The sequence below is a fragment of the Coregonus lavaretus genome (genome assembly GCF_964263955.1).
Source record: "Coregonus lavaretus genome assembly, chromosome: 36".
NCBI lineage: Eukaryota > Metazoa > Chordata > Actinopteri > Salmoniformes > Salmonidae > Coregonus > Coregonus lavaretus.
Genome location: NC_140023.1, coordinates 14290056 through 14317218, shown reverse-complemented (window position 1 = coordinate 14317218; position 27163 = coordinate 14290056). Strand labels below are relative to the sequence as shown.

Here is a 27163-nt window from a genome sequence, read left to right as displayed (position 1 = left end):
ATTCTAGCGTGGTTTGGTTTCAAAATAGCTCAGTCAGGTTTTGTTGATATGACATGTGCTAAGGTTTCATAATGTTCTTGTGAAAATATCTGAGTAATGTTTTTTTTATCGATGCTCAGAAACAAAAGGTAAAGGTAAACCAAAATAAATATCTGTTTATATCGTTCCTTTCTGTTCCTCTTTAAACCTCTGAAATCATAGTTTTTTTTACATTTAGCTCAACATTAAATTACTTCACAAATGATGCAGTGCGGAAAGAGCAGCTTGCTATGGAGCAGGCAAGCTGTAGCTCAGTGAGTTGTTTACATGCGTGATAGAAAGACAAGTGTAGGGCACGAGATGCAACTAGAGGGTGGAGGAGGAGGCTTGGCTTGAAGCGCTGGGAATCTTGTGATGACATGCATTATCTGAATTAGGCCCACAGAATTATACCTACGGAGGAGCGGCTTCTATGGAGGAACTTTGAATGTCTTTGAACTTCAGAGTTGGCTTAACATTGGACCAGAGAAGCTAGCTAGCTAACAAGCTTGTGTGTGCGGAGCGTCACCAGAATTAATAACACGTCTTACCTTTCTGTAGTTAATAATCCAATGTGAAATGTGATCACTATAGTATCCCTAACTAGCATTGAAAAAGTGAATCCATTCTTCTCTAATAACAAATCTCTCCCAATCTTCTGAATCACGCTTGTAATGTCAGTAGGCTACAGCTATGCTTCAGAGGGGGAGGGGGCAGGTATCCTACACGCACACACATTGGCAAAGATTTTCAGCTAGCAGAAGTTTCTGATTGACAGAGGGAGGGCTTTGCATTGGTGCTTTGTTGTGTTTTTTTTGTGGGACTGGGAAATGCCCGGAAAGTAAAATAATGTTATTAACCGGTTCCCATGCTTTTAAATTAACGGTTCTGTTCCGGAACAGTATAGATCACTTTTGTTCTCGGTTCTGATTCTGTTCCTTTAAAATCTTTATTATTTTCCGGTTTTCGGTTCTGTTCCCTGAACCAGTTCCAACCCCTGGTGAAAAAGTTTTTGAACAAATTAGAATGGAACTAAAAAGGAGAAGAACCATCAAAACAAAATGAGGAGGAGGTGAACAATGGAAAGTTCTTGACTTTTGATTTTGTTTATATATATATATATATATATATATATATATATATATATACAGTACCAGTCAAAAGTTTGGACACACCTACTCATTCAAGGGTTTTTCTTTATTTTTACTATTTTCTACATTGTATAATAATAGTGAAAACATCAAAACTATGAAATAATGGAATAATGTAGTAAACAAAAAAGTGTTAAACAAATCAGATTCTTCAAATAGCCACCCGTTGCCTTGATGACAGCTTTGCACACTCTTGGCATTCTCTCAACCAGCTTCACCAGGTAATGCTTTTCCAACAGTTTTGAAGGAGTTCCCACATATGCTGAGCATTTGTTGGCTGCTTTTCCTTCACTCTGCCGTCAGGCTCATCCCATACCATCTCAATTGGGTTGAGGTCGGGTGATTGTGGAGGCCAGGTCATCTGATGCAGCACTCCATCACTCTCCTTATTGGTCAAATAGCCCTTACACAGCCTGGAGGTGTGTTGGGTCATTGTCCTGTTGAAAAACAAATGATAGTCCCAGATGGGATGGCGTATCGCTGCAGAATGCTGTGGTTGCCATAATGGTTAAGTGTGCCTTGAATTCTAAATAAATCACTGACAGTGTCACCAGCAAAGCATCCCCACACCATCACACCTCCTCCTCCTCCATGCTTCACGGTGGGAACCACACATGCAGAGATCATCCGTTCACCTGCGTCTCACAAAGACATGGAGGTTGGAACCAAACATCTCAAATTAGGACTCATCAGACCAAAGGACAGATTTCCACTGGTCCAATGTCCATTGCTCATGTTTCTTGGCCCAAGCAAGTCTCTTCTTCTTATTGGTGTCCTTTAGTAGTGGTTTCTTTGCAGCAATTGTACCATGAAGGCCTGATTCACACAGTCTCCTCTGAACAGTTGATGTTGAGAAGTGTCTGTTACTTGAACTCTGTGAAGCATTTATTGGGCTGCAATCTGAGGTGTAGTTAACTCTAATGAACTTATCCTCTGCAGCAGAGGTAACTCTGTGTCATGACTTCCTCCGAAGCTGCCTCTTCTCCTGGTTCGGGCAGGCTTTGGCGTTCGTCGTCACCGGCCTTTTAGCCACTGCCGCTCCTCATCTCATCATTCCATTTGTTTTGTCTTGTTTATTACACACACCTGGTTCATATCCCCTCATCAGTACATGTATAAGTGTTCCCTCTGCCCCCTTGTCTTTGTGTGTGATTGTTTATTGTGGAGAGTAGTGAAGCTCTGTGGAGGACAGCATTCAGCACAACCACGGGGCACTACGAATATCTGGTGATGCCTTACGGTTTGATGAATGCTCCATCCGTCTTCCAGTCCTTTGTGAACAAGGTGTTTCGGAACATGCTTGGTCGCGGTGTAGTGGTCTACATCGATGACGTTCTGGTGTATTCTACTACGCGCGCCGAGCATGTGTCCCTGGTTCGCAAAGTGCTGGCCCGACTGTTGGAACATGACCTTTAAGGCAGAAAAGTGTCTGTTTTTCCAACAGTCCGTCTCCTTCCTCGGATACCGCATTACCACCTCAGGTGTGGAGATGGAGGGAGATCGCATTTCAGCCGTGCGTAATTGGCCGACTCCAAACACAGTAAAGGAGGTGCAGCGCTTTATTGACTTTGCCAACTACTATCGGAGGTTTATCCGGGGCTTTGGCAAGGTTTCAGCTCCCATCACATCTCTGTTGAAGGGTGGGCCGTCCCGGCTCCGCTGGTCTGCTGAGGCTGACAGGGCCTTCAGTAACCTCACATCTGCGCAGCGAGGAGGCTGAACACTCGCCAGGCCAGGTGGGCCCTATTCTTCACCCGGTTTGATTTTACACTATCTTACATCCAGGGTACGAAGAACGTGAAGGCAGACGCACTGTCATGGCTGTACGACACAGAGGAGAGGACCATAGACAACACCCCCATACTCCCGGCCTCCTGCATTGTGGCGCCGGTAGTATGGGCGATGGACGCGGACATAGAGCTGACGTTACGCACAGAGCCATCTCCACCCCAGTGTCCAGCTGGGCTGCAGTACATGCCTGCTCTTGTCCGTGACCGTCTGATCTATTTGGAGCACACGTCCCCCTCCTCTGGTCACCCAGGTATCGGTCATACAGTGCGCTGCCTGACCGGAAAGTACTGGTGGCCTACCTTGGCTAAGGACGGGAGGGTGTATGTCTCCTCCTGCTCGGTGTGCGCCCAGAGTAAGGCACCTAGGCACCTCCCAGCTGGTAAGTTACAGCCCTTACCAGTTCCACAAAGGCCATGGTCCCACTTGAGTATTGATTTCCTTACTGATCTTCCCCTCTCTCAAGGTAACACCACCATCCTGGTCATTGTGGACCGCTTTTCCAAAGCCTGCCGCCTCCTTCCTCTGCCCGGTCTCCCCACGGCCCTGCAGACTGTGGAGGCCCTGTTTACACACGTCTTCCAGCACTAAGGGGTGCCAGAGGACATAGTGTCTGACCGGGGTCCCCAGTTCACATCCAGGGTCTGGAAGGCGTTCATGTAATGTCTGGGGGTCTCGGTCAGCCTGACCTCTGGTTTTCACCCCGAGTCTAATGGACAGGTGGAACGGGTGAATCAGGATGTGGGTAGGTTTCTGCGGTCCTACTGCCATGACCGGCCGGGGGAGTGGTCGGTGTTCTTGCCATAGGCTGAATATGCCCAGAACTCTCTCCGTCACTCCTCCACTAACCTAAAACCATTTCAATGTGTTTTAGGTTATCAGCCGGTTCTGGTACCGTGGCATCAGAGCCATCAGAGAGTGGATGACTGGTTTCGGCGCGCAGAGGAGACGTGGAACGCTGTTCACGTCCACCTCCAACGCACCGTGCATTGCCAGAAGGCCAATGCTGACCGCCACCGCAGTGAGGCCCCGGTCTTTGTACCAGGTGATCGGGTCTGGCTCTCGACCCGGAATCTGCTCCTCCGCCTGCCCTGCAGGAAGCTGAGCCCGCGGTTTGTGGGGCCGTTCAAAGTCCTGAGGAAAATAAACGAGGTTACCTATAGGTTATTACTCCCGCCAGATTATCGTTTTAACCCCTCGTTCCATGTGTCTCTCCTCAGGCCGGTGGTGGCTGGTCCGCTCCAGGAGTCTGAGGTGCGGGAGGTCCCTCCGCCCTCTCTAGACATCGAGGGGACCCCGGCGTACTCCGTCCGTTCCATCCTGGATTTGAGGCGTCGGGTGGGGGGCTTTCAGTACCTCGTGGAGTGGGAGGGGTACGGTCCGGAGGAGCGGTGCTGGGTCCCGGTGAGGGATATCCTCGATCGCTCCCTGTTGCGGGATTTCCACCGTCGCAATCCGGCTCGCCCTGCTCCACGTCCTCCTGGCCGTCCCCGAGGCCAGTGTCGGCGCGCTGCTGGAGCTGTGCGTCAAGGTGGGGGTACTGTCACGACTTCCTCCAAAGCTGCCTCCTCTCCTGGTTCGGCAGGCTTCGACATTCGTCGTCACCGGCCTTCTAGCCACTGCCGCTCCTCATCTCATCATTCCATTTGTTTTGTCTTGTTTATTACACACACCTGGTTCATATCCCCTCATCAGTACCTGTATAAGTGTTCCCTCTGCCCCCTTGTCTTTGTGTGTGATTGTTTATTGTTGAGAGTAGTGAAGCTCTGTGGAGCTCCTTGTATTTTGTATCACCGGGATTTTCCTGTGTGCCTTGCATTTTCCAGTGTGCCTGTTTTGCACACTGGAGTGTTTTGACACGTTCCTGCGTAACTCTGTGGTTGCGGAATAAAGCCTGTTATTCTGTGATTTACCCTCCTGCGCCTGACCTCATCACACTCTGGGTCTTCCTTTCCTGTGGTGGTCCTCATGAGAGCCAGTTTCATAATAGCGCTTGATGGTTTTGCGACTGCACTTGAAGAAACTTTCAAAGTTCTTGAAATGTTCCGGATTGACTGACCTTCATGTCTTAAAGTAATGATGGACTGTCATTTCTCTTTGCTTATTTGAGCTGTTCTTGCCATAATTTGGACTTGGTTTTTTACCAAATAGGGCTATCTTCTGTATAGCACCCCTACCTTGTCACAACACAACTGATTGGCTCAAACACATTAAGAAGGAAAGAAATTCCACAAATTAACTTTTAAGAAGGCACACCTGTTAATTGAAATGAATTCCAGGTGACTACCTCATGAAGCTGGTTGAGAGAATGCCAATAGTGTGTAAAGCTGTCATCAAGGCAAAGGGTGGCTACTTTGAATAATCTCAAAAATAAAATATATTTTGATTTGTTTAACACTTTTTGGGTTACTACATAATTCCATATGTGTTATTTCATAGTTTTGATGTCTTCACTATTATTGTACAATGTAGAAAATAGTAAAAATTAAGAAACACCCTTGAAAGAGTAGCTGTGTCCAAACTTTTGACTGGTACTGTATATAATGTAAATGTGATGGAACACAACAAAAAAGTAAAAAAAAAAAAAAAAAGCTGATCTTGTTTAAAAAATAAAATAAATAAAAAAGTAAAGGCTACAATAACAACAGTCAGCTTCTTGCCAACATAAAGAGTAATGCATAGTTAAGCTGTTGTTTCCCTCTAGTGGCTGACTACGAGATGACAGGTAGAACAATGACGGCTCTGTTTTATTCTCCCCACTTTTCCACTCAGGATCATGAAGTTTCATGTAGCAAAGAAGAAGTTTAAGGAGACTCTGCGTCCATACGATGTGAAGGATGTGATAGAGCAGTACTCTGCAGGACACCTGGATATGCTCTACAGAATCAAGAGTCTACAGACTAGGTGAGATGCACAGACACACACTCTTAGAAAAAAAGGAGCTATCTAGAACCTAAAAGGGTTCTTCGGCTGTCCCCATAGGAGAACCCTTTTGGTTCCAGGTAGAACCCTTTTGGTTCCAGGTAGAACCCTTTTGGTTCCTGGTAGAACCCTTTTGGATTTCATTTAGGACCCTTTCCACAGAAGGTTCTACTTTTTTTCTAAGAGTGCACACACTACACGCACAGGCAGACACACAGACACACACACACACACCTTTCTATATATGTTCACCTTCTCCACTTCATTAACGTGTGTGTTTGTGTGCGTGTGTATATCTGACCCTCCAATGTACCTCTCCATCCCAGGCTGGACACCATAGTGGGTCCTCCTCAGCAGCAGCCGCTGAGCCCCAGAGTCAAGATTAATTTACTGATTAATAGAGTGGAATCTACTGTAGTTTAGTAGTGGATTCTAGTAGTGGTAGTCTGTTTTGGAGAATGTAATTGTAGCGGGTACGTGGTGCCTGTAGTTGTCCTTTCTTGCTACGCTTCAAGTGTTTGAATGTGTGTGTGCGTGTGCGTGCATGCATGTGTGTGTGTGTGTTGCATCTGACCCCCATGTCTCTCCCATACAGACTGGACACAGGAGTAGGCCACACCCTGAGCAGCAAACCCAGGAACATGTCCTCCCCCTCCCTGCACTTATATTACAGCCAGGCCAGGAGAAAGTCCGCCCCAGAGATGAAGTCCCCAGGGTTAGACAACCCCACTCCCACACCAACCCCTAATAACATAAACCCCCTAGCCACTACCCCCAACTCCACCCTGTCCCTGGTCCTTCACACAGAAGACAGAGTTTGAAAGGAGATGGTGCTATCTCCATGTGTCCATCAGGGAGCACAAAGCCTGTGTTTGTAGATATACAGAGACAGGATAGGTTTAAAGGTGAAATTGTGATGGCTCAACCTGCAGGCTTCCAATGGGACTAGAAGAGTTTCTACCATATTGCTTACACTATCCGGTTACTTTTAGATCTTTTGATTTAGATCACCATAGTTCTGTATATTGACTAGAAAGGAGACACTGCTTTCACTGAAGCAACCCAGTTGTAGAAGCTTTGGACTCCCTGATGACATACAGGTGTTTGGATATGCTTTCTAACCAATGGACGCATTCAACCAGCAGATGTTACATGTGTGTAACATCTTCCCAAGCGTGTGGTAGAAGAAAAGCTGCTATGAATGTGTGGTCTGTTTCAAATCTTTTGCATGTTGCTGCGCTTAGTAGACATAGATTGACAGCTGCTGCTGTATCTTTACTAACAGAATCGATGTTCCTCTTCCAAAGGATTGGCTAATGACTAAAGATTTTGTCAACCAGAGGAGGCTGGTGGGAGGAGCTTTAGGAGGATGGGCTCATTATAATGGCTGGAATGGAATAGTATCAAACACAGCAAACATATGGAAACCAGGCCTCCCCGAGTGGCGCAGCTGTCTAAGGCATTCTGTCGCAGTGCTTGAAGAGTCACTACAGACCCGGGTTCGATCCCAGGCCGTGACTGGGAGACCCATGAGGCGTCGCACAATTGGCCCAGCGTCATCCGGGTTAGGAGAGGGTTTAGCCGGCCGGGATTTCCTTGTCCCATTGCGCTCTAGCAACTCCTTGTGGCGGGCTGGGCGCCTGCAAGCTGACTTCGGTCGCCAGCTGGACGGTGTTTCGACCGACATATTGGTGTGGCTGGCTTCCGGGTTAAGCGAGCAGTGTGGCTTGGCAGGGTTGGGTTTTGGAGGACGCATGGCTCTTCACCTCTCCCGAGTCCGTAGGGGAGTTGCAGCGATGGGACAAGACTACTTAATAAAAACATATGGAAACCACACGTTTGACTCCATTCCAGCCATTACAATGAGCCTGTCCTCCTATAGCTCCTCCCACCAGCCTCCTCTGCTCTCAACATGGCTCTTTTGTGAACACAGAGAATGGCTGTAGTTACTAGTTGGTGCAGATTGTTGTTTTTATCATGCACTGTAGATTGCATTGTAGTTGATTGAAGCTGTAGTTTAGAAACACTGTATGATTGTGTTTTAACTATTGCCTGCCCTTACAAAAAAAACAGTTTTCACATGTGAACTTGTGTTTCCTAGGGTTGCAAAATTCCAGGAACGTTCAATAAAATCCCTGGTTTTCCCATAATGCCGTTTGGAGGCTTCCGGAAAGAGGAGAGAATAAACAGGAAATCCGGAATCCTCCAACTAGGATTTCTGGAAAACCAGGGAATTTATTGAAAGTTTCCAGAATTTTGCAACACTAATAATTTCACATGTGAAAGTGAGATTTTCATATGTAAAAGTTTTTCACATATGAAACTGCAGATTTGATTTTTACATGTGATAGTTTTTGCACGTGAACTTGCAATTCCACATGTGAAAGTGAAAATCTAATTTGCAGTTTCACATGTAAGAAAACTCCACATGTGAAAATCTCGCTTTCATGTTCACATGTGGGGTTGAAATAATGTTATTCTCCTGACGTTATTCTCCTGATTTTTTTTGTTAACATGTTGCAGTAGCAATGTTTCCTCCAGTGGAATTAGGGTGACCACATCTAAAAAGCCCAAATGTGGGACAAGGGAATGATTATGCGGGACATTCACGAAACAGTGGACGGAATATTTGTTTGTTAATGTTTAATGGATCACTTTCAAATGGTGACATAGTTCTGCTGTATGAAGGTCATTGCCTGTTAAAGGGGCAATCCTTACTTGCTACATACATTTTTGGACTTATAAAAATGTAATGTACCCATTGATTTTATATAACGAATAAATAAATGCCTCATGTTTAGCTCATCAGAACCCAAAATATAAGCTTGTTTTACTCCAATGTTTGTAAACAAAGTAAATGTAAAAAAAAAACACTGTATAGCCTAAAAACATGGTTAAAACTATGATTTTGATATCATGGATGGTCAATATCAAGCAAAACATCAGAAGTAGAAACAAAATTCTAAGTATTGCAAACAAAAATAATGATATTGAAAGCAAAACATAAACCCTAAAGTATTGATAGCAAAACAAAATATTGCATGGAAACCACTTCTTGCAATTTTCCATGTCTTTGGTTATGTTACCTTGGTCTTTGCTGTCGCTGCCTTGTTTCCAGCAACATAGCACCCTGCATCCCGTTGCTGGTTTGTCTCGGAAGCTAAGCAGGGTTGGTCCTGGCCGGTCCCTGGACGGGAGCAGGCCCTGCGCCAGAAGGAATCAGTTGGAGGTGCCTTTGATCTCAATAGGCAGGCACGTTTTTTCAGGGACCTCCTATGTGTGCACACGCTTGCGCGTGCACACATAAAGACCATCGGCAGCTCGTGAGTTTCAAGTTTGAGGAAGCTTACAATTTATTCTAGCATTTCTACCGATCTGCGTGCCAGTTATGACTATTTTTATATGTGCATTTTCGTGGAAAAGTTTTATTTCGATAATAATGTTTTCGTCTCTCAAAATCATTATCACGTGGTTAATCATAAAAATATTAAGTAAAACGATAAAAATGTCAACTAAGGCCAGAGCACCAGCCTCTGCCATATTGACACATTGATACACTGTGATCCATTGGCGGCTAAAGAAATGAGTGCATATAGAACTCAGAGATAGCCTATAGGTCAATGCAGCAGTAAGCCTATAACTTAATTGCCAACTAAGTAAAATACATATGCCTAAAGTCGACTAAATAAAAACTGTAGAAAATATAATTTTTTTGGTGATCATCCAGGCCGGGAGTGTTGGAAATATTTTTAATATACTGAGGAACTAGCAATGGATGTTAAAAAAACAGACTTCATTGACTTTCTGTGTGAGGTGAAGAAAGAATTACTGAGAAGCTCAGTTTATAAGTGGTGGACGTGGTGAGTTATAACAATCAGAAATCAAACATTGCCAATTAGGCACTTTCTTACTTTTGCACGCAGCAGGCCAAGTAGGCCTTCTTCTGTGTGCTCAGGTGCACGCGCTCCCTCAAAGTTATCAGGAAAGAGAAACCAGCACTCCAAACCAAATACATATATATATATACAGTCATTCTCGGACTGGAAACGCTGTTTGCGGAGTTCACAACCTGCTACCTTTGTTAGAAACAAGTTTTGTTTTATTTCATAACCATTACCAATTTTGTAAAATATATATTCGTCCGGGTTTGGCCGGTGTAGGCCGTCATAGTAAATAATAATTTGTTCTTAACTGTTAAACAAAATAAGATTTGTCATGCTCCCTGGTGAAGAATTTTGAATTATTTTATTTAGACAGGAGTAATTATAGCCTATAATTTTGGCGAAATAAGAATTTACTTTAGGGGGACTCCAGCACCCTAACAACTTTCCTTTCCAATTCGCAAGAGGCGGAAAACAGAGATCAATATATAATATCGATATGCTCATGTCTCAACCCTAACACTGGAAGTCTTTGTACCAAAGGCGGGAAGGCAGGCGACAAGTTTAGGTCTGCATATAATGCCCATAGAAACACATTGGGTTTATTCTGGACAGTTTTGGTGAGAGTGAGACTCTCGCTTCGCCTCTTCCTCTCTGCTAAAACTATGTCACTGGAGAAAGCATGCGAGCGAGCGAAACAGCGCCACTTTATATATTGCCCATGTACATTATCTGATGATGTCTGGCCAGAAATAGTATGACATGCCATGCTCTTCTGGTCCAGACAGCATCAGATACATGGTCTACACATACTGAGACAGGCCACTGGCATGCTGGAGAAGTGCGCTCTTCAGGGATGCTTTAACTGAGATTGATGCGTCTTTCTGTCAGGGTGCGTCTCGGTCAAATACATTTTCAATATTTCAATATTTTATTTGGATGGGCAAGGAGGTGCAGACCTGAATGTGAATACTTTTTTTTAAGAGGGAAAAATGTACATGTGAAACTTCACATGTAAAACCACGTGTCTGACCCATGTGAAAACAATGTACCAACTGGCTTTCGAAGTCCACTATTTGTGATTAATACAACGAAATATGTGTATCACAGGGTGGATCAGATACTGGGTAAGGGCCAGATCCCCATGGACAAAAAGATCAGGGACAAGCTTCACCCTGACAGGGACACGCTGGAGGACATGAGTATGCTGGGACGTGTATGTAAAGTGGAGAGACAGGTGAGAGTTTGAGCCAGTTATACTGAACAAAGATATAAATGCAACAGGTAAAGTGTTGGTCCTATGTTTCATGAGCTGAAATTAAAGATCCCAGAAATGTTCTATACACACAAAGCTTATTCATCTCTAATTTTGTGCACAAATTAGTTTACATCCCTGCTAATGAGCATTTCTCCTTTGCCAAGATAATCCATGAACCTGACAGGTGTGGTATATCAAGAAGCTGATTAAACCGAATGATCATTACACGGGTGCACCTTGTGCTGGGGACAATAATAGGCCACTCTAAAATGTGCAGTTTTGTCACACAACACAATGCCACAGATGTCTCCAGTTTTGAGAGAGCGTGCAATTGGCATGCTGACTGCAGGAATGTCCACCAGAGCTGTTGCCAGAGAATTGAATGTTCATTTCACTACCATAAGCCGTCTCCAACGTTGTTTTAGAGAATTTGTCAGTATGTCCAACCGGCCTCACAACCGCAGACCACGTGTAACCACGCCAGCCCAGGACCTGCGGGATCGTCTGAGACCAGCCACCCGGACAGCTGATGAAACTGTGGGTTTGCACAATGGAATAATTTCTGAACAAACTGTCAGAAATCGTCTCAGGGAAGCTCATCTGCATGCTCATTGTCCTCACCAGGGTCTTGACCTGACTGCAGTTCAGCGTCGTAACTGACTTCAGTGGGCAAATGCTCACCTTCGATGGCCACTGGCATGATGGAGAAGCGTGCTCTTCTCTGATGAATCCCGGTTTCAACTGTACCGGGCAGATCAAATCAAATCAAATGTTATTGGTCGCATACACATATTTAGCGGATATTATTGTGGGTGTAGTGAATTGCTTGTTTTCCTAGCACCAACAGTGCAGTAATATCTAACAATACACAACAATACACACACATCCAAAAGTAAAATAATGGAATTAAGAAACATAGAAATATTAGGACAAGCAATGTCGGAATCCGGAGTATAAATATATATATATATATCTACAGTTTAAGTCGGAAGTTCACATACAGTCATTAAAATTCGTTTTTCAACCACTCCACAAATTTCTTGTTAACAAACTATAGTTTTGGCAAGTCGGTTAGGACATCTACTTTGTGCATGACACAAGTAATTTTTCCAACAATTGTTTATAGACAGATTATTTCACTTATAATTCACTGTATCACAATTCCAGTGGGTCAGAAGTTTACAAACACTAAGTCGACTGTGCCTTTAAACAGCTTGGAAAATTCCAGAAAATGATGTCATGGCTTTAGAAGCTTCTGATAATTGACATCATTTGAGTCAATTGGAGGTGTACCTGTGGATGTATTTCAAGGCCTACCTTCAAACTCAGTGCCTCTTTGCTTGACATCATGGGAAAATGAAAAGAAATCAGCTAAGACCTCAGAAGAAAATGTGTAGACCTCCACAAGTCTGGTTCATCCTTGGGAGCAATTTCCAAACGCCTGAAGGTACCACATTCATCTGTACAAACAATAGTACGCAAGTATAAACACCATGGGACCACGCAGCCGTCATACCGCTCAGGAAGGAGACACGTTCTGTCTCCTAGAGATAAACATACTTTGGTGCGAAAAGTGCAAATCAATCCCAGAACAACAGCAAAGGACCTTGTGAAGATGCTGGAGGAAACAGGTACAAAAGTGTCTATATCCACAGTAAAACAAGTCCTATATCGACATAACCTGAAAGGCCGCTCAGCAAGGAAGAAGCCACTGCTCCAAAACCGCCATAAAAAAGCCAGACTACGGTTTGCAACTGCACATGGGGACAAAGATCGTACTTTTTGGAGAAATGTAGTCTGGTCTGATGAAACAAAAATAGAACTATTTGGCCATAATGACCATTGTTATGTTCGGAGGAAAAAGGGGGATGCTTGCAAGCCGAAGAACACCATCCCAACCGTGAAGCACGGGGGTGGCAGCATCATGCTGTGGGGGTGCTTTGCTGCAGGAGGGACTGGTGCACTTCACAAAATAGATGGCATCATGAGGAAGGAAAATTATGTGGATATATTGAAGCAACATCTCAAGACATCAGTCAGGAAGTTAAAGCTTGGTCACAAATGGGTCTTCCAAATGAACAATGACCCCAAGCATACTTCCAAAGTTGTGGCAAAATGGTTTAAGGACAACAAAGTCAAGGTATTGGAGTGGCCATTGCAAAGCCCAAAAGACCTCAATCCTATAGAAAATGTGTGGGCAGAACTGAAAAAGTGTGTGCGAGCAAGGAGGCCTACAAACCTGACTCAGTTACACCAGCTCTGTCAGGAGGAATAGGCCAAAATTCACCCAATTTATTGTGGGAAGCTTGTGGATGGCTACCTGAAACATTTGACCCAAGTTAAACAATTTAAAGGCAATGCTACCAAATCTTAATTGAGTGTATGTAAACTTCTGACCCACTGGGAATGTGGTGAAAGAAATAAAAGCTGAAATAAATCATTCTCTCTACTATTATTCTGACATTTCACATTCTTAAAATAAAGTGGTGATCCTAACTGACCTAAGACAGGGAATTTTTACTAGGATTAAATGTCAGGAATTGTGAAAAATTTAGTTTAACTAAATCAACAGTGTATATATATATATAGAGTATACTGTATATATATATATGTGATGGGATGTATAGACATGATGGACAGTATGTGGATAGAATATGTAGTATATCTGAAGAATATAGCAAGGCCTATAGGATGGCCTTGACTAGAATACAGTGTATACTGTACATATGGCAAATGGTTGTGTGGGCGACCGGTTTGCTGATGTCAACATTGTGAACAGAGTGCCCCATGGTGGCGGTGGGGTTATGGTATGGGCAGGCATAAGCTACGGATAATGAACACAATTCCATTTTATCTATGCTATTCATCCGCCGCCATCACTTAATGTTTTAGCATGATAATGCGCAGCCCCATGTCGCAAGGGTCTGTACACAATACCTGGAAGCTGAAAATGTCCCAGTTCTTCCATGGCCTGCATATTCACCAGACATGTCACCCATTGAGCATGTTTGGGATGCCCTGGATCGACGTGTACGACAGCGTGTTCCAGTTCCTGCCAATATCCAGCAACTTCGCACAGCCATTGAAGAGGAGTGGCACAACATTCCACAGGCCACAATCAACAGCCTGATCAACTCTATTCGAAGGAGATGTGTAGCGCTGCGTGAGACAAATGGTGGTCACACCAGATGCTGACTGGTTTTCTGATCCATGGCCCTACCTTTTTTTAAAGGTATCTGTGACCAACAGATGCATATCTGTATTCCCAGTCCTGTGAAATCCATAGATTAGGACCTAATGAATTTATTTCAATTGACTGATTTCCTTATATGAACTGTAACTCAGTAAAATCTTTGAAATTGTTGCTTGTTGCTTTATATTTTTGTTCAGTGTCTATAGTGTGTGTTTACTCGTTAAGAAGTGTCTCTTGCACAATGAACCCTTGCTGCTTTTAATCTATGCCCCCCCCTCCCCCCCCCAGGTGACGTCCATAGAGTCGAAGCTGGACTCTCTGCTAGATGTGTACAGGCAGGTGCTAAAAAAGGACTCGTCTGTCCTCACCCTCTCCTCCCTGCCCCTGTTCGAGCTGGAGAACCAGACATCCGACTACCAGAGCTCCATCCTCAGCAAGGACCTGTCCTCTGGCTCCCCCCAGGGAGGGGAGGGCGTAAGAGGGCACCGAGGTGGAGGTGGTGGGGGGATGTCCCGGTCAACAACAGGTGACCATCTCCCCAGGGGCCTCCAGCTCATCCTGGCCCCCAGCGAACTCACCCTCAACACCTGCCCCCCCTCCTACCCTGCCTCCACCGTATCTCTCACACCCTCGCCCTTCCTGCCCCCTGATAGCCCCTACCCGCTCCTCGCCAAGCCCAGTAGTTTCCCCAGGCGAGCGCATTTCCCTAACCTCCTGCCCCCTCCACCATCCGCTGGTGCCACCACCCTCCAGCCGCCCCCCACTGGCCCCCAGCACAGACAACCCCTCAGCCCCACCCCGGATGCTCCTCGAGGGGGTAGGCTGGAGGTGAGCTCAGGCCCCTCTGTGATGGTGGGCTCCAGGGTGGACGATGGAGAGGAGGAGGACAGTGAGGGGGGACATGCCCAGGGCAGGGTGCAGCTGAGGGGGAAGCCCCACTTGTGGGAAGAGGGCCCCTGGAGGAGGCACTTGAGCCTGGAAGTGGACCCCTTGCTGCTGCTCTCTTCTGGATATGAGGGGGTGCCCTCTGAGTGGGGACAGGGGCTGGGGAAGTCCCGGTCAGCACACAACCTCACCCAGCCATTTGTAGACAACCCCCCCAACCTGTCCTCCCCCCTCGGCAACAGTAGCAGTTCCAGTGACGGCTCCCATGGCAACCCCAACTGTGATCTGGAGCCGCAGGTGGACCAGTTTGATTTCCTGTCCCATGAGAGTGACTTCCTGTCCCATCCCACATCGGACGGTACTGGCTGCTTGGACCTCTTGCGAACTGAAGATGGGAGGTCCTCAAGCAGTTTGACCGGACCCCTCATCCCCACAATGGGCAGTGCAGAGTCCCTCAACCAGCTTCCCCATGTACGACTAAAATAACATAGGAGTGAATCAAATAACCCCCTCCCCCCGGCACAGACATTAACAATATGACCATCCAGCATAAAGGACTCACATGACACTTGAAAATGTTGATTATAACTTTGTTTTTGAGATGTTTGAGATGTCAATCAAAGATGTGCTCTCATACATATCATTGCATGGACTATTTCCTAAAACAGGAACAAGCTGAGAAACTAACAGGGGGAGGGGAGATGGGGGAGGAAGATTGAACAAAGAGAGGATGGTCAAATAGTGGTACTGTTTGCTCTCTCGACTATGCATGACCACTGCATGTCTAAACAGCACTTCAGGGTCGAGAGCATTCAAGCCCCCGAGCCCCTTCGATAGCCCTGGAACCACAGTTATGATGGTTGAGTCCAACCTCATAAGCCCACATCTCACCTGTTTACCTGCACGTTCCATTAATGTATCTTCCAAACCCTTGAGAGGCAATTTGGAGCAGTCAGCTATTATTATCCAAATATTCCTAACAAGCTCACAATTTAGTAATAGATAATGCAATAATTAATTTGATATTAACATAACAAGATAACCCTATTGAAGTAAAGTTGTCAATTATTTTCCTAATAAATTGTACAATCTTGTGAGGCCATTTATTTTGATGACAAATCCAATATGCTGATTGCGTGCTCCAGTAGGATTCAATGTTTTCGCTTTTAAAGGCATTTAGTGAAACAGCAGCCAAATAAGATCAGGTATGACTGTGATACTGTAGATAGTGAAACAAGGCTGTGGTACACTGCAGTTGTAGGTCACAATAAACACTACAGAATGCAGGGTTTCTTGTCTTACAGCTCATGTGCCCACATTATTCCCTTCTGCCATTAGCTGATTGACAAAATGATAGTGGGACACCTCAAACTCTGAAAATAAATGTCACCTTAAAGTGAATGAGCATTAGTCTATGACAGGTTGGGGACATATCCACAAATGGGTAGGACTTGTGACAGACCTGCCAATGTTAAAGTGAGTGGTGTGAGAGGAGGTCAGAGGAGTTAGATTATACATACAGAGAGGACCTGATCCACCATTATATAGGCCCTTTAAAGAAATGGTATGTGAACCTACCAGCCTGGCACTTTCCATAGAGCACACAAGGTCTTTAGTCTAGAGGAGGGCACTGGTCTTATTGTATATCTACTGTCCACCAATGTCATTATTAATGATCCATAGAGATACACAGACAGGAAAGTCATGAAACAGCCATGTTGGAAGTAGATGGCAAATAGTTACAAGTCTGCTGTCAACGAGCTCAACATCTGAATGTGATTTTAGCCTGTTGTTTGCATATCCTCATGCCTTACGAGGCAGCAGCACTGTTTGACTACCACTCAGCCTGAACACAGACAACTGCTCTTGAATGAGAATATGCACAAAACTGTGTCAGCCATTTTGATTTCCTCTATGTTGCACCTTTTCGTTCTTGAAGAAGAGACAGACACAGCAGTCTTAAATGTCTTCTGTGGAGTTAACGATGACAGCTTCCATTCAACACACTTGTTTTTATGGTGCATAAGTGCACTTGGCTTAGCTGATTAACAATTACACTGTATAATGTAATATGTACAGATAACTGCCCAAATAAAGAAAACACTTGAGTAAATCAGGGATTCAAAGTATATTGAAAGCAGGCACTTCCACACAGGTGTGGTTCCTGAGTTAATTAAGCAATTAACATCCCATCATGCTTAGGGTCATATATAAATATGTCCAGTTGCCCATTATTTTGGCTACTATGGCTAGAAGATCTCAGTGATTTTGAAAGAGGGGTCTCAAAGGAGCATAAGGGGTTTATTAAAGGGTGTGTGTGTGTGTGTGTTTGTGCGCACATGAAAAAATACATTAGGATACTCTGGTATAAATACTATAGTATTCACTGTAGTGTTTTTGCAGACTTTACTGTAGTATTTACTGTTAACTATAGTGTAAATACTGTAGTAAAAGAAAACTGTAGTATATACTATAGTAATTAATGTAGTGTTTTTGCTGATTGTAGTGTACTCTAGTATTTACTGTAGTGTTTTTGCGGACATTACTGTAGTATTTACTATAGTGTTATTGTATTATTATCTTTGACATAGAAGCAAAGACTTTCTCCTTCAAGAAACCTTCTGGAGAACTAATAAAATAGCACATTTTGCATAACCTGTAGGTAGGTAGGACTGGGGTCTGAACAGATAGTTCAGAGCTTCTGCTGTTTTCCATAACCTGTAGGGAACACAATATATGGTCTATACTTGGCATGTAGGTTTCTCACTTATGGGTGGCACAAATTGCGATATGGAGGAGGGGACTGGTCAGGGTATATACAAATTAAAAACAGTAGTATTTACTATAGTTAACATTTGTTAGTGTTTTTGTGGAATGTAGTGTTTTGCGGACATTACTGTAGTATTTACTAGTGTTTATTTGTGTGGATAATACTGTAGTATTTACTATAGTATTCTACAGTATGCTACAACATTCCATAGTTAGTACTACCCATGATCGAGGGATACTACATTGTGTAGTATATTATTCTACATTTTACTATAACATTATTTTCTATAGTAAGTACTGTAGGATTCTATAGTAAACTGTAGTATTTTTTTGTGTGTGTGTGTGTGTGTGTCTCTCTCTCTCTATCAACAGATCTCAACCCAATTAACACTTATGGGAGATTCTGAAACGCAACGCCTGAGACAGCCATCAACAAAACACCAAATGATGAAGTTCCAGACATTAGAATCTATGCCAAGGCGCATTGAAGCTGTTCTGGCAGCTCGTGGTGGCCCAATGCTCTATTAAGACACTTTATGTTACTGTTTCCTTTATTTTGGCAGTTACCTGTATATCATTTATGTTAATACAGTATGTGACCTGCAAAATCTACATAGCTGTGTGTTAAAATGGGATTTGATATGACTATGGCCGCGGTGTTTGAGCAGAGTTGGTACGATAAAAGCACAACTGAAAGCATAATCATTTGAAGACTTTGGAACCTGCATATGTAACTGGTGGTTTTATGCTCTGTCATGAAATGTTTTTCAAAAAGATATGACAGACTGGAGGTACTTGTACAGAGGTCAGCTCCATTGGAAGAAGGCAGAGTATCGAATCCACTTGGGTAACTATGGAGTATGGAATCTTCCTTTGAAGAAATGTCATGCTTGGTCTGCAGACTGAAGTTATATAAAATTGACTTCACTGACATTAATGGTTAATTTCCCTTAGTTTATTCTGTAAATGCTTAACGGTGCCTTTCTTGCATTTTAATATGATTATATCTCTTTTTTCTCCACTGGGTTGCATATGTAGCTACAGTGCCTAGCTACGTAGAATAACTCATTCAGGTGTAAGCCCAGTTTCTGAAACTTGGATGACACACTTTTAATGGCTGCAAATCTACTGCAGTACATGTTCTATATCACTTGTACAGTCATTTATTACCCAAAACAGGCCTAAAAGGGCAATTCCACCCCTTTTCAACCTCATTTTCATTATCTCCAGCACAATACCAGTGTCTTCATATGTGAAAGTGGCGCAGTTGTAGAAAACCATATAAAGTTCTACCCGATCATCAAAAGTTAAACATTTAATAAACATTGATTCCCAAACACTATGAGACTCGCTGTGATGTGGGGAGCAAGAAAGTACCCTCCCTCTGGCTAGAAACTCGTTGCAGGTTTTGAAAATCACAGTTTTCTTTACTTTAATCCTACCCCGTGAAGTTACATTTTTAGGACTTTTCTTATCTTTTTAACTACAGATCATAGAAACATGTTTTTTTCACATACACTGAGTGTTTTTCTCAATATGCATACTACCTTGCTCCACACTCTCATGCTCGGAGTGCATTCTCCGACGATGTTCTCTTGAGTACGTTCTTGTGAGGACGAGAGTTTGGCGAATGCATAAAACATTACATTTGAGAAGCACTCACACTCCCCCCTACTGTATTACCTCACACTTCACTTCCCCATTCACTGAACCTTCTTCCAGCCAGGACAATGGCAACAATAGACGAAACAAGATATACAGACAGCAAACTTTTTACGTCATAACTATCAGCTAGCCATATGTGAATTATAATAACCAGATAGTTTAACAGGCAAAAATAGCCTAAAACGAATATTATGCAAGATAGATGTCAATTCTTCGTGGGTAGCTAGCTAATAATTCTTTGTGGCTATCTGGCTAGCTAACAGTAGTAGCTAGCCAGTTAGCCCTGTTGACTTACCATGGGCTTGCGATCTACAGTACGTAGGCAGGTAAACATGCCACAATTAACACAGAATGCATTTATTAACGTATCAAGATAAAAGATTGTAGTCAGGCAACATATGAGATGTGAATAGTCAACATTTCATTCCGAAGTTGGAGTGTATTTTCTCTTGCTTCAGCTCAAATAATGGCCACCATTGATTTCAATAAATGTTGTGTCATTTTCTACGTGGTTGCATCATATTTATTTGCATACTTTCCATACTTTACATTGAAGCTTGCATTGATGCATGCTTCAAAATATGTACAGTTATACAAAGGGTGGGTCTAATCCTGGATACTGATTGGTTAAAACCACATTCCAGCCGGTGTCTATTCCAAAAGTTACCACCGGCTAACGCTATGATGTTGAAATACCTATTTACTATCACTGCGCAATCCACTGTCTCATTAGCCCAGCCAGGCAATTTATAAACTTGATCTCCACTATAAAAAGTATCTAGACATTATCTCCCATTTCTTTTAGACTAGCATTTGGTTTTCAACAGCGGAGATTTGTATAAAGCTTGCTGTCTGTCTATCCGACATTTGCAACATTGTTTCAATATAGAAATGTATCTCCAGCTGTCCCATGAGTCGGGATGAGACAGACAGGCAGACAGCTTTTCTTAGCCAGTCGAAATCATGAATCAGCTGGCAACATTATGAATATATACAAAGAAATGTCAATAGAAAACAGGTCAAACTAATTAAATGCAGCTAGTTTGCAGTCTTTCCAGCTTCAGATTGAAGTGATTGTGTTAGCTGTGTTGTTGGCTAGTCCTAACGAGAGAGCACATTTTCTATGCCAGGCGAAATCGCGCATTATTAGCTGATTGTTATGGATGTATCCAAATAAATGTCACTAGAAAAGAGCTTAAACGATCACAAATGCAGCTACTTTGCTGTTATTCTGGCTGCACTGTTTGACGTGACTGTAAGTTAGCCGTAGTTGGCTAGCTAGCAAGCAAGGGATAAGAACGTTGCCAGCCAGTATGGCAATGGAACATTTAAAATGAACAACTGAGTCGCGTTCATAGATACAGAACAAAAATATCTAATGACTGGGTCGCGTCTCTGGCAACCGAATCGATAGAACGAACGACCCGCCGGCTTGGGTAGCAACCTTAGTATTGTGTTGGGACTATATCTCGTGGAAGGATGAAATAGTATGAATACATATATCAAAAGAATGTATTTTATGAAAATATGTAAATCATTATTTGAATATGTTGGTAACTCCTTGTATAAAAGTGATAATTCCCTCGAAGCCGGTGTTTGGAGGATATATTGGCACTTACAACACCCGTGCCAATATATCCTCCAAACACCGGACATTATCACTTAAACAGAGTACACATTCAAGAAGTGCCCTCAGTGCTCCGTTTCACATACTTTGATTTGGACTCATACTCCGACCCTCCCGTGCTCCAGTTTGCATGCTCGGAGCACAGTAGCATGCATTTTGAGAAACACCCTGAGTGTACAAAACATTAGGAACTGTTCTTTCCATGACATAGACTGACCAGGTGAATCCAGGTGAAAGCTATGATCCCTTGTTGATGTCACCTGTTAAACCCATGAAATGAAGGGGAGGTGACACGATAATTGTAAAGAAGGATTTTTAAGCCTTGAGACAATTGAGACATGGATTGTGTATGTGTGCCATTCCGAGTGTGAATCGGCAAGACTAAATATTTAAGTGCCTTTGAACGGGGTATGGTAGTAGGGTTTTTATTTTTATTTTGTACCTTTATTTAACCAGGTAAGCCAGTTGAGAACAAGATCAACTGCGACCTGGCCAAGATAAAGCAAAGCAGTGTGATAAAAACAACAACACAGAGTTACATATGGGGTAAAACAAAACATAAAGTCAAAAATACAACAGAAAATATATATACAGTGTGTGCAAATGTAGCAAGTTATGGAGGTAAGGCAATAAATAGGGAAAGGGAACACTTAAACCAAGTCATTCACACTTCTGTGAAATCAAACTGTCCACTTAGGAAGCAACACTGATTGACAATACATTTCACATGCTGTTGTGCAAATGGAATAGACAACAGGTGGAAATTATAGGCAATTAGCAAGACACCCCCAATAAAGGACTGGTTTTGCAGGTGGTGACCACAGACCACTTCTCAGTTCCTATGCTTCCTGGCTGATGTTTTGGTCACTTTTGAATGCTGGCGGTGCTTTCACTCTAGTGGTAGCATGAGACGGAGTCTACAACCCACACAAGTGGCTCAGGTAGTGCAATTCATCCAGGATGGCACATCAATGCGAGCTGTGGCAAGAAGGTTTGCTGTGTCTGTCAGCATAGTGTCCAGAGCATGGAGGCGCTACCAGGAGACAGGCCAGTACATCAGGAGACGTGGAGGAGGCCGTAGGAGGGCAACAACCCAGCAGCAGGACTGCTACCTCCGCCTTTGTGCAAGGAGGAGCAGGAGGAGCCCTGCCAGAGCCCTGCAAAATGACCTCCAGCAGGCCACAAATGTGCATGTGTCTGCTCAAACGGTCAGAAACAGACTCCACGAGGGTAGTATGAGGGCCTGACGTCCACAGGTGGGGGTTGTGCTTACAGCCCAACACCGTGCAGGACGATTGGCAAATTCGCCACTGGCGCCCTGTGCTCTTCACAGATGAAAGCAGGTTCACACTGAGCACGTGACAGACGTGACAGAGTCTGGAGACGCCGTGGAGAACGTTCTGCTGCCTGCAACATCCTCCAGCAAGACCGGTTTGGCGGTGGGTCAGTCATGGTGTGGGGTGGCATTTCTTTGGGGGGCCGCACAGCCCTCCATGTGCTTGCCAGAGGTAGCCTGACTGCCATTAGGTACCGAGATGAGATCCTCAGACCCTTTGTGAGACCATATGCTGGTGCGGTTGGCCCTGGGTTCCTCCTAATGCAAGACAATGCTAGACCTCATGTGGCTGGAGTGTGTCAGCAGTTCCTGCAAGAGGAAGGCATTGATGCTATGGACTGGCCCGCCCGTTCCCCAGACCTGAATCCAATTGAGCACATCTGTGACATCATGTCTCGCTCCATCCACCAACGCCACGTTGCACCACAGACTGTCCAGGAGTTGGCGGATGCTTTAGTCCAGTTCTGGGAGGAGATCCCTCAGGAGACCATCCGCCACCTCATCAGGAGCATGCCCAGGCGTTGTAGTGAGGTCATACAGGCACGTGGAGGCCACACACACTACTGAGCCTCATTTTGACTTGTTTTAAGGACATTACATCAAAGTTGGATCAGCCTGTAGTGTGGTTTTCCACTTTAATTTTGAGGGTGACTCCAAATCCAGACCTCCATGGGTTGATAAATTTGATTTCCATTGATAATTTTGGTGTGATTTTGTTGTCAGCACATTCAACTATGTAAAGAAAAAAGTATTTAATAAGATTATTTCATTCATTCAGATCTAGGATGTGTTATTTTAGTGTTCCCTTTATTTTTTTGAGCAGTGTAATTACAATTAGTATTAACACTGGAATGATAGATGTGCAAGAGATGATGTGCAAATAGAGATACTGGGGTGCAAATGAGCAAAATAAATAACAATATGGGGATGAGGTAGTTGGGTGGGCTAATTTCAGATGGGCTGTGTACAGGTGCCAGGCGCACCGGTTTGAATGTGTCAAGATCTGCAATGCTGCAGGGTTTTTCACGCTCAACAGTTTCCCATGTGTATCAAGAATGGTCCACCACCCAAAGAACATCCAGCCAACTGTGTGAAGCATTGGAGTCAACAAGGGCCAGCATCCCTGTGGAACGCTTTCAACACCTTGTAGAGTCCATGCTCCTACGAATTGAGGCTGTTCTGAGGGAAAAACGGGGTGCAACTCAATATTAGGAAGGTGTTCCTAATGTTTTGTACACTCAGTGTATGTAGGTTCTGGTTTGGTGCTGGAGATAATGAATATGGCTAATTGCCCTTTAAAATACATGGTTGATAATGTTAACATTCTTAATTACAAGAACCTCTGTGGATGAGAAATACAAAATGATTTGTAATATTATACGTCAATAAACATGAAACAGTCTTTTTGGTCTGGATGTCTTGAATTAAATACTGTATAACCACACCAAGTTAGATTTTAGCAGACGCTCTTATCCAGAGCGACTTACAGGAGCAATTAGGATTAAGCACCTTGCTCAAGGGCACATCCACAGATTTTTCACCTAGTCGGCTCGGGGATTAGAACCAGCGACCTTTTGGTTACTGGCACAACGCTCTTAACCTCTAAGCTACCTGCCGCCCCAAGTTGCACTATAAAAAGAGGCTTAGGGCTAGGGTTGCAAAACTACTGGTAATTTACCAAAGTTAACAGAATTTCCGGTAATGTTAGTAATTAACCGGTAATCTATGTTAACTCTGGTAATTTATACTTGATTAACTTTTTAGAATGTATTCATATAAAGTATTCATTTTTTATATATGTGTCCATATAGCTGGTAGCTCAGTTGGTAGAGCATGGCGCTTGCAACGCCAGGGTTGTGGGTTTGATTCCCACGGGGGGCCAGAATGAAAAATGTATCCATTCACTAGCTGTAAGTCGCTCTGGATAAGAGCGTCTGCTAAATGACTAAAATGTAAAAATTGACCATGGGTTTCTAATGGATAGAACATAAGGTTAATGAGAAATCAAATCAAATCAAATGTTATTTGTCACATGCGCCAAATACAACAAGCGTGGACTTTACCGTGAAATGCTCATTTACAAGCCCTTTCCCAACAATGCAGATAAAAAGTAAGACAATTAACAAATAGATTTTTTTTTAAAAGTCTAAATAATGAAAAAAACATCTAATCAACAATGACATTATTCTGTATTAACTCTGCAACTCTTCCAACTATTAATTTTTTCACCAGTTTGGCGTCAAAACATTTACAACAAAGACATTGACATAGTAAAATAAATAAAAGTGTGTACAAAATATAAAGGATATTTCATGCTGAAACTCTCATATTAAACACCAATGGTATTTACTTAGTTTATGGTTTATATTTAGGGTAATGTTTTACAGCTTTGTCATTCTATTTTTTATTTTAAAATCATCTTATTTTATTATTTTATATATTTTATATGTGATAAGACCACAAAGAGGGCCAGAGATAATTAACGACACCTGTGATAATCAGAATTACCCCAAAAGCCACTAGATGTCGTGATAAAAATTCCATAAAATCCTTGAAAGTTAGAAACATTCTGGTAGTTTATTGGTAAATTTAGAAAGTTACCAGTAATATACCCTCCCTTTGCAACCCTACATAGGGCACGCAACTCACGAAAGCCAGCTCTTTCTGCAGCCTACAGAAAGATGTGCAGCCATGTGCAGGCTGTCTGAGAAGTACCTTGGACAGAGCTGTCACTTGAAGTATACTGAACAAAAATATAAGCGCAACATGTCCCATGTTTCATGAGCTGAAATAAAAGATCCCAAAATGTTTCCATGCGCACATAAATATTATTTTTCTAAAATGTTGTGCACAAATTAGTTTACATCCCTGTTAGTGAGCATTTCTCCTTTGCCAAGATCATCCATCCATCTGACAGGTGTGGCATATCAAGAATCTGATTAAACAGCATGATCATTACACAGGTATACCTTGTACTGAGGACAATAAAAGGCCATTCTAAAATGTGCAGTTTTGTCACACAACACAATGCCACAGATGTCTCAAGTTTTGAGGGAGAGTGCAATTGGCATGCTGACTGCAGGAATGTCCAACAGAGCTGTTGCCAGATAATTTAATGTTAATTTCTCTACCATAAGCTGCCTCCAACATCGTTTTAGAGAATTTGTCAGTACAACCAACCAGCCTCACAACCGCAGACCATATGTAACCACACCAGCCCAGGACCACCACATCCGGTTTCTTCACCTGCTGGATCGTCTTAGGAGGGGGAGGGGTGTGCTGAGGAGTATTTATGTCTGTAATAAAGCCCTTTTGTGGGGAAAATATCATTCCAGTGGGTGAGCCTATGCCCTCCCAGGCCATTAGGGCCTAATTAATTTATTTAAATTGACTGATTTCCTTCTATGAAGTGTAACTCAGTAAAATCTTTGAAATTGTTGCATGTTGCGTTTATATTTTTGTTCAGTATAGATACTAGCCTACCGGAGAGGAGAGGCAGAGGCATAGGTAGAATCTCAATTGCATTTATTTGATTCCTCGCTTCCTCTCTCCTCGCCTCCTTCTCAAAACCCATTGGATGAGAAGGTCAAAGGTGGGTGATGGAGGGTGATTCTCCTATACACCAGTCAATATATACCACCATCTTTGAAACTACAGCCTTTGCCCTACTATGCTAAGATGTCTTTGTAAGAGGAAGCTCCTCTTAGTCTGGCTCATGCTGCATTCATAACCAAGTGGGAAGGTGGTAATTACCAGTTGTGAAATCGTAAATTCCAGTTAGATGCATTCATGTGCTTTGAACTTGTTGAGAAACGCTGACTGGCTAAAAAACAAGCTGTGTCATCCATAACTAAAAGTACAGCTATCATGCTTGTAAACAAACTAGGTAGGTGACGTCAAAGGTCAGCATGTGGGAGATGTCGGAGCTCAGGGATGATAGACAAGTTTTCCACTAGTAATTACGAGTTGGAGGGTGTGTTCAAGTGAATTTTTCCCAATCGTATGTGGTAAATACCACCTTCCCACTTCGTTATAAATGCAGCATAACGCATAACTTGAAGTCCTCAAAGGGCTGCGTTCAGCACGAACCACCCACCAAACGGAGAGAACATACCTCAAAGTCTGTTCAAGAACGTACAAGAACGTTTTGGGGTTAATGTGTCATTCAGTACAAACCGTTCCTCAACCGTTCTGAACTCTATTGTTACAAACCATTCTGAACTAGTTGTGAAAAGCCTATTGGCTAATTAACAACAAGCTGCATCAACCATAAACTAAAATTACAGCTATCATGCTTGTAAACAAATGATATTGTTAAGAAAACAAATTTCTAAATAGCTTTTTATAAATATTTTGTTGTTGTTTCCGTTAACTGCCGAAAACGCTGTTATTGAGGTAATTTCCTTAGTAGGTGACGTCAGAGGTCAGCATGTGGGAGAGGTTGGAGCTCAGGGATGATAGATGAGTTTCCCCACTAGTGTTTATCAGTGGATTTTTTTTCCAGTTGAATGTGGTAAATATCACCTTCCCACTTGTTTATGAACGCTGCATAAGCTCCTTCAGGGAGGAAGACAAAAACACACAAAAAAACAAAAAAACTATCCTCCTAAAAATATTTAATCGATTTTCATCCACAATACTCCCCACTGAACTACAAACAGCTGTATGTG

The 27163-nt window shown here is 43.2% G+C and overlaps 2 protein-coding genes across 2 annotated transcripts in view; one reads left to right on the top strand and one right to left on the bottom strand.

The window, feature by feature from the left end:
* Nucleotides 1-15582, top strand: part of kcnq5a (potassium voltage-gated channel, KQT-like subfamily, member 5a) — a gene marked incomplete at both ends in the record, with an annotated part of 134675 nt that extends 119093 nt beyond the window's left edge. Inside the window, 4 exons of the mRNA XM_084153340.1 lie at nucleotides 5730-5861; nucleotides 6475-6594; nucleotides 10871-10997; nucleotides 14500-15582. Coding sequence (XP_084009466.1) covers nucleotides 5730-5861; nucleotides 6475-6594; nucleotides 10871-10997; nucleotides 14500-15582 — 1462 coding nt within the window. The remainder of the gene's footprint in view (nucleotides 1-5729; nucleotides 5862-6474; nucleotides 6595-10870; nucleotides 10998-14499) is intronic.
* Nucleotides 1-27163, bottom strand: part of slc17a5 (solute carrier family 17 member 5) — a 583343-nt gene that overhangs the window by 468588 nt on the left and 87592 nt on the right. The gene's annotated exons all lie outside the window — the stretch shown is intronic.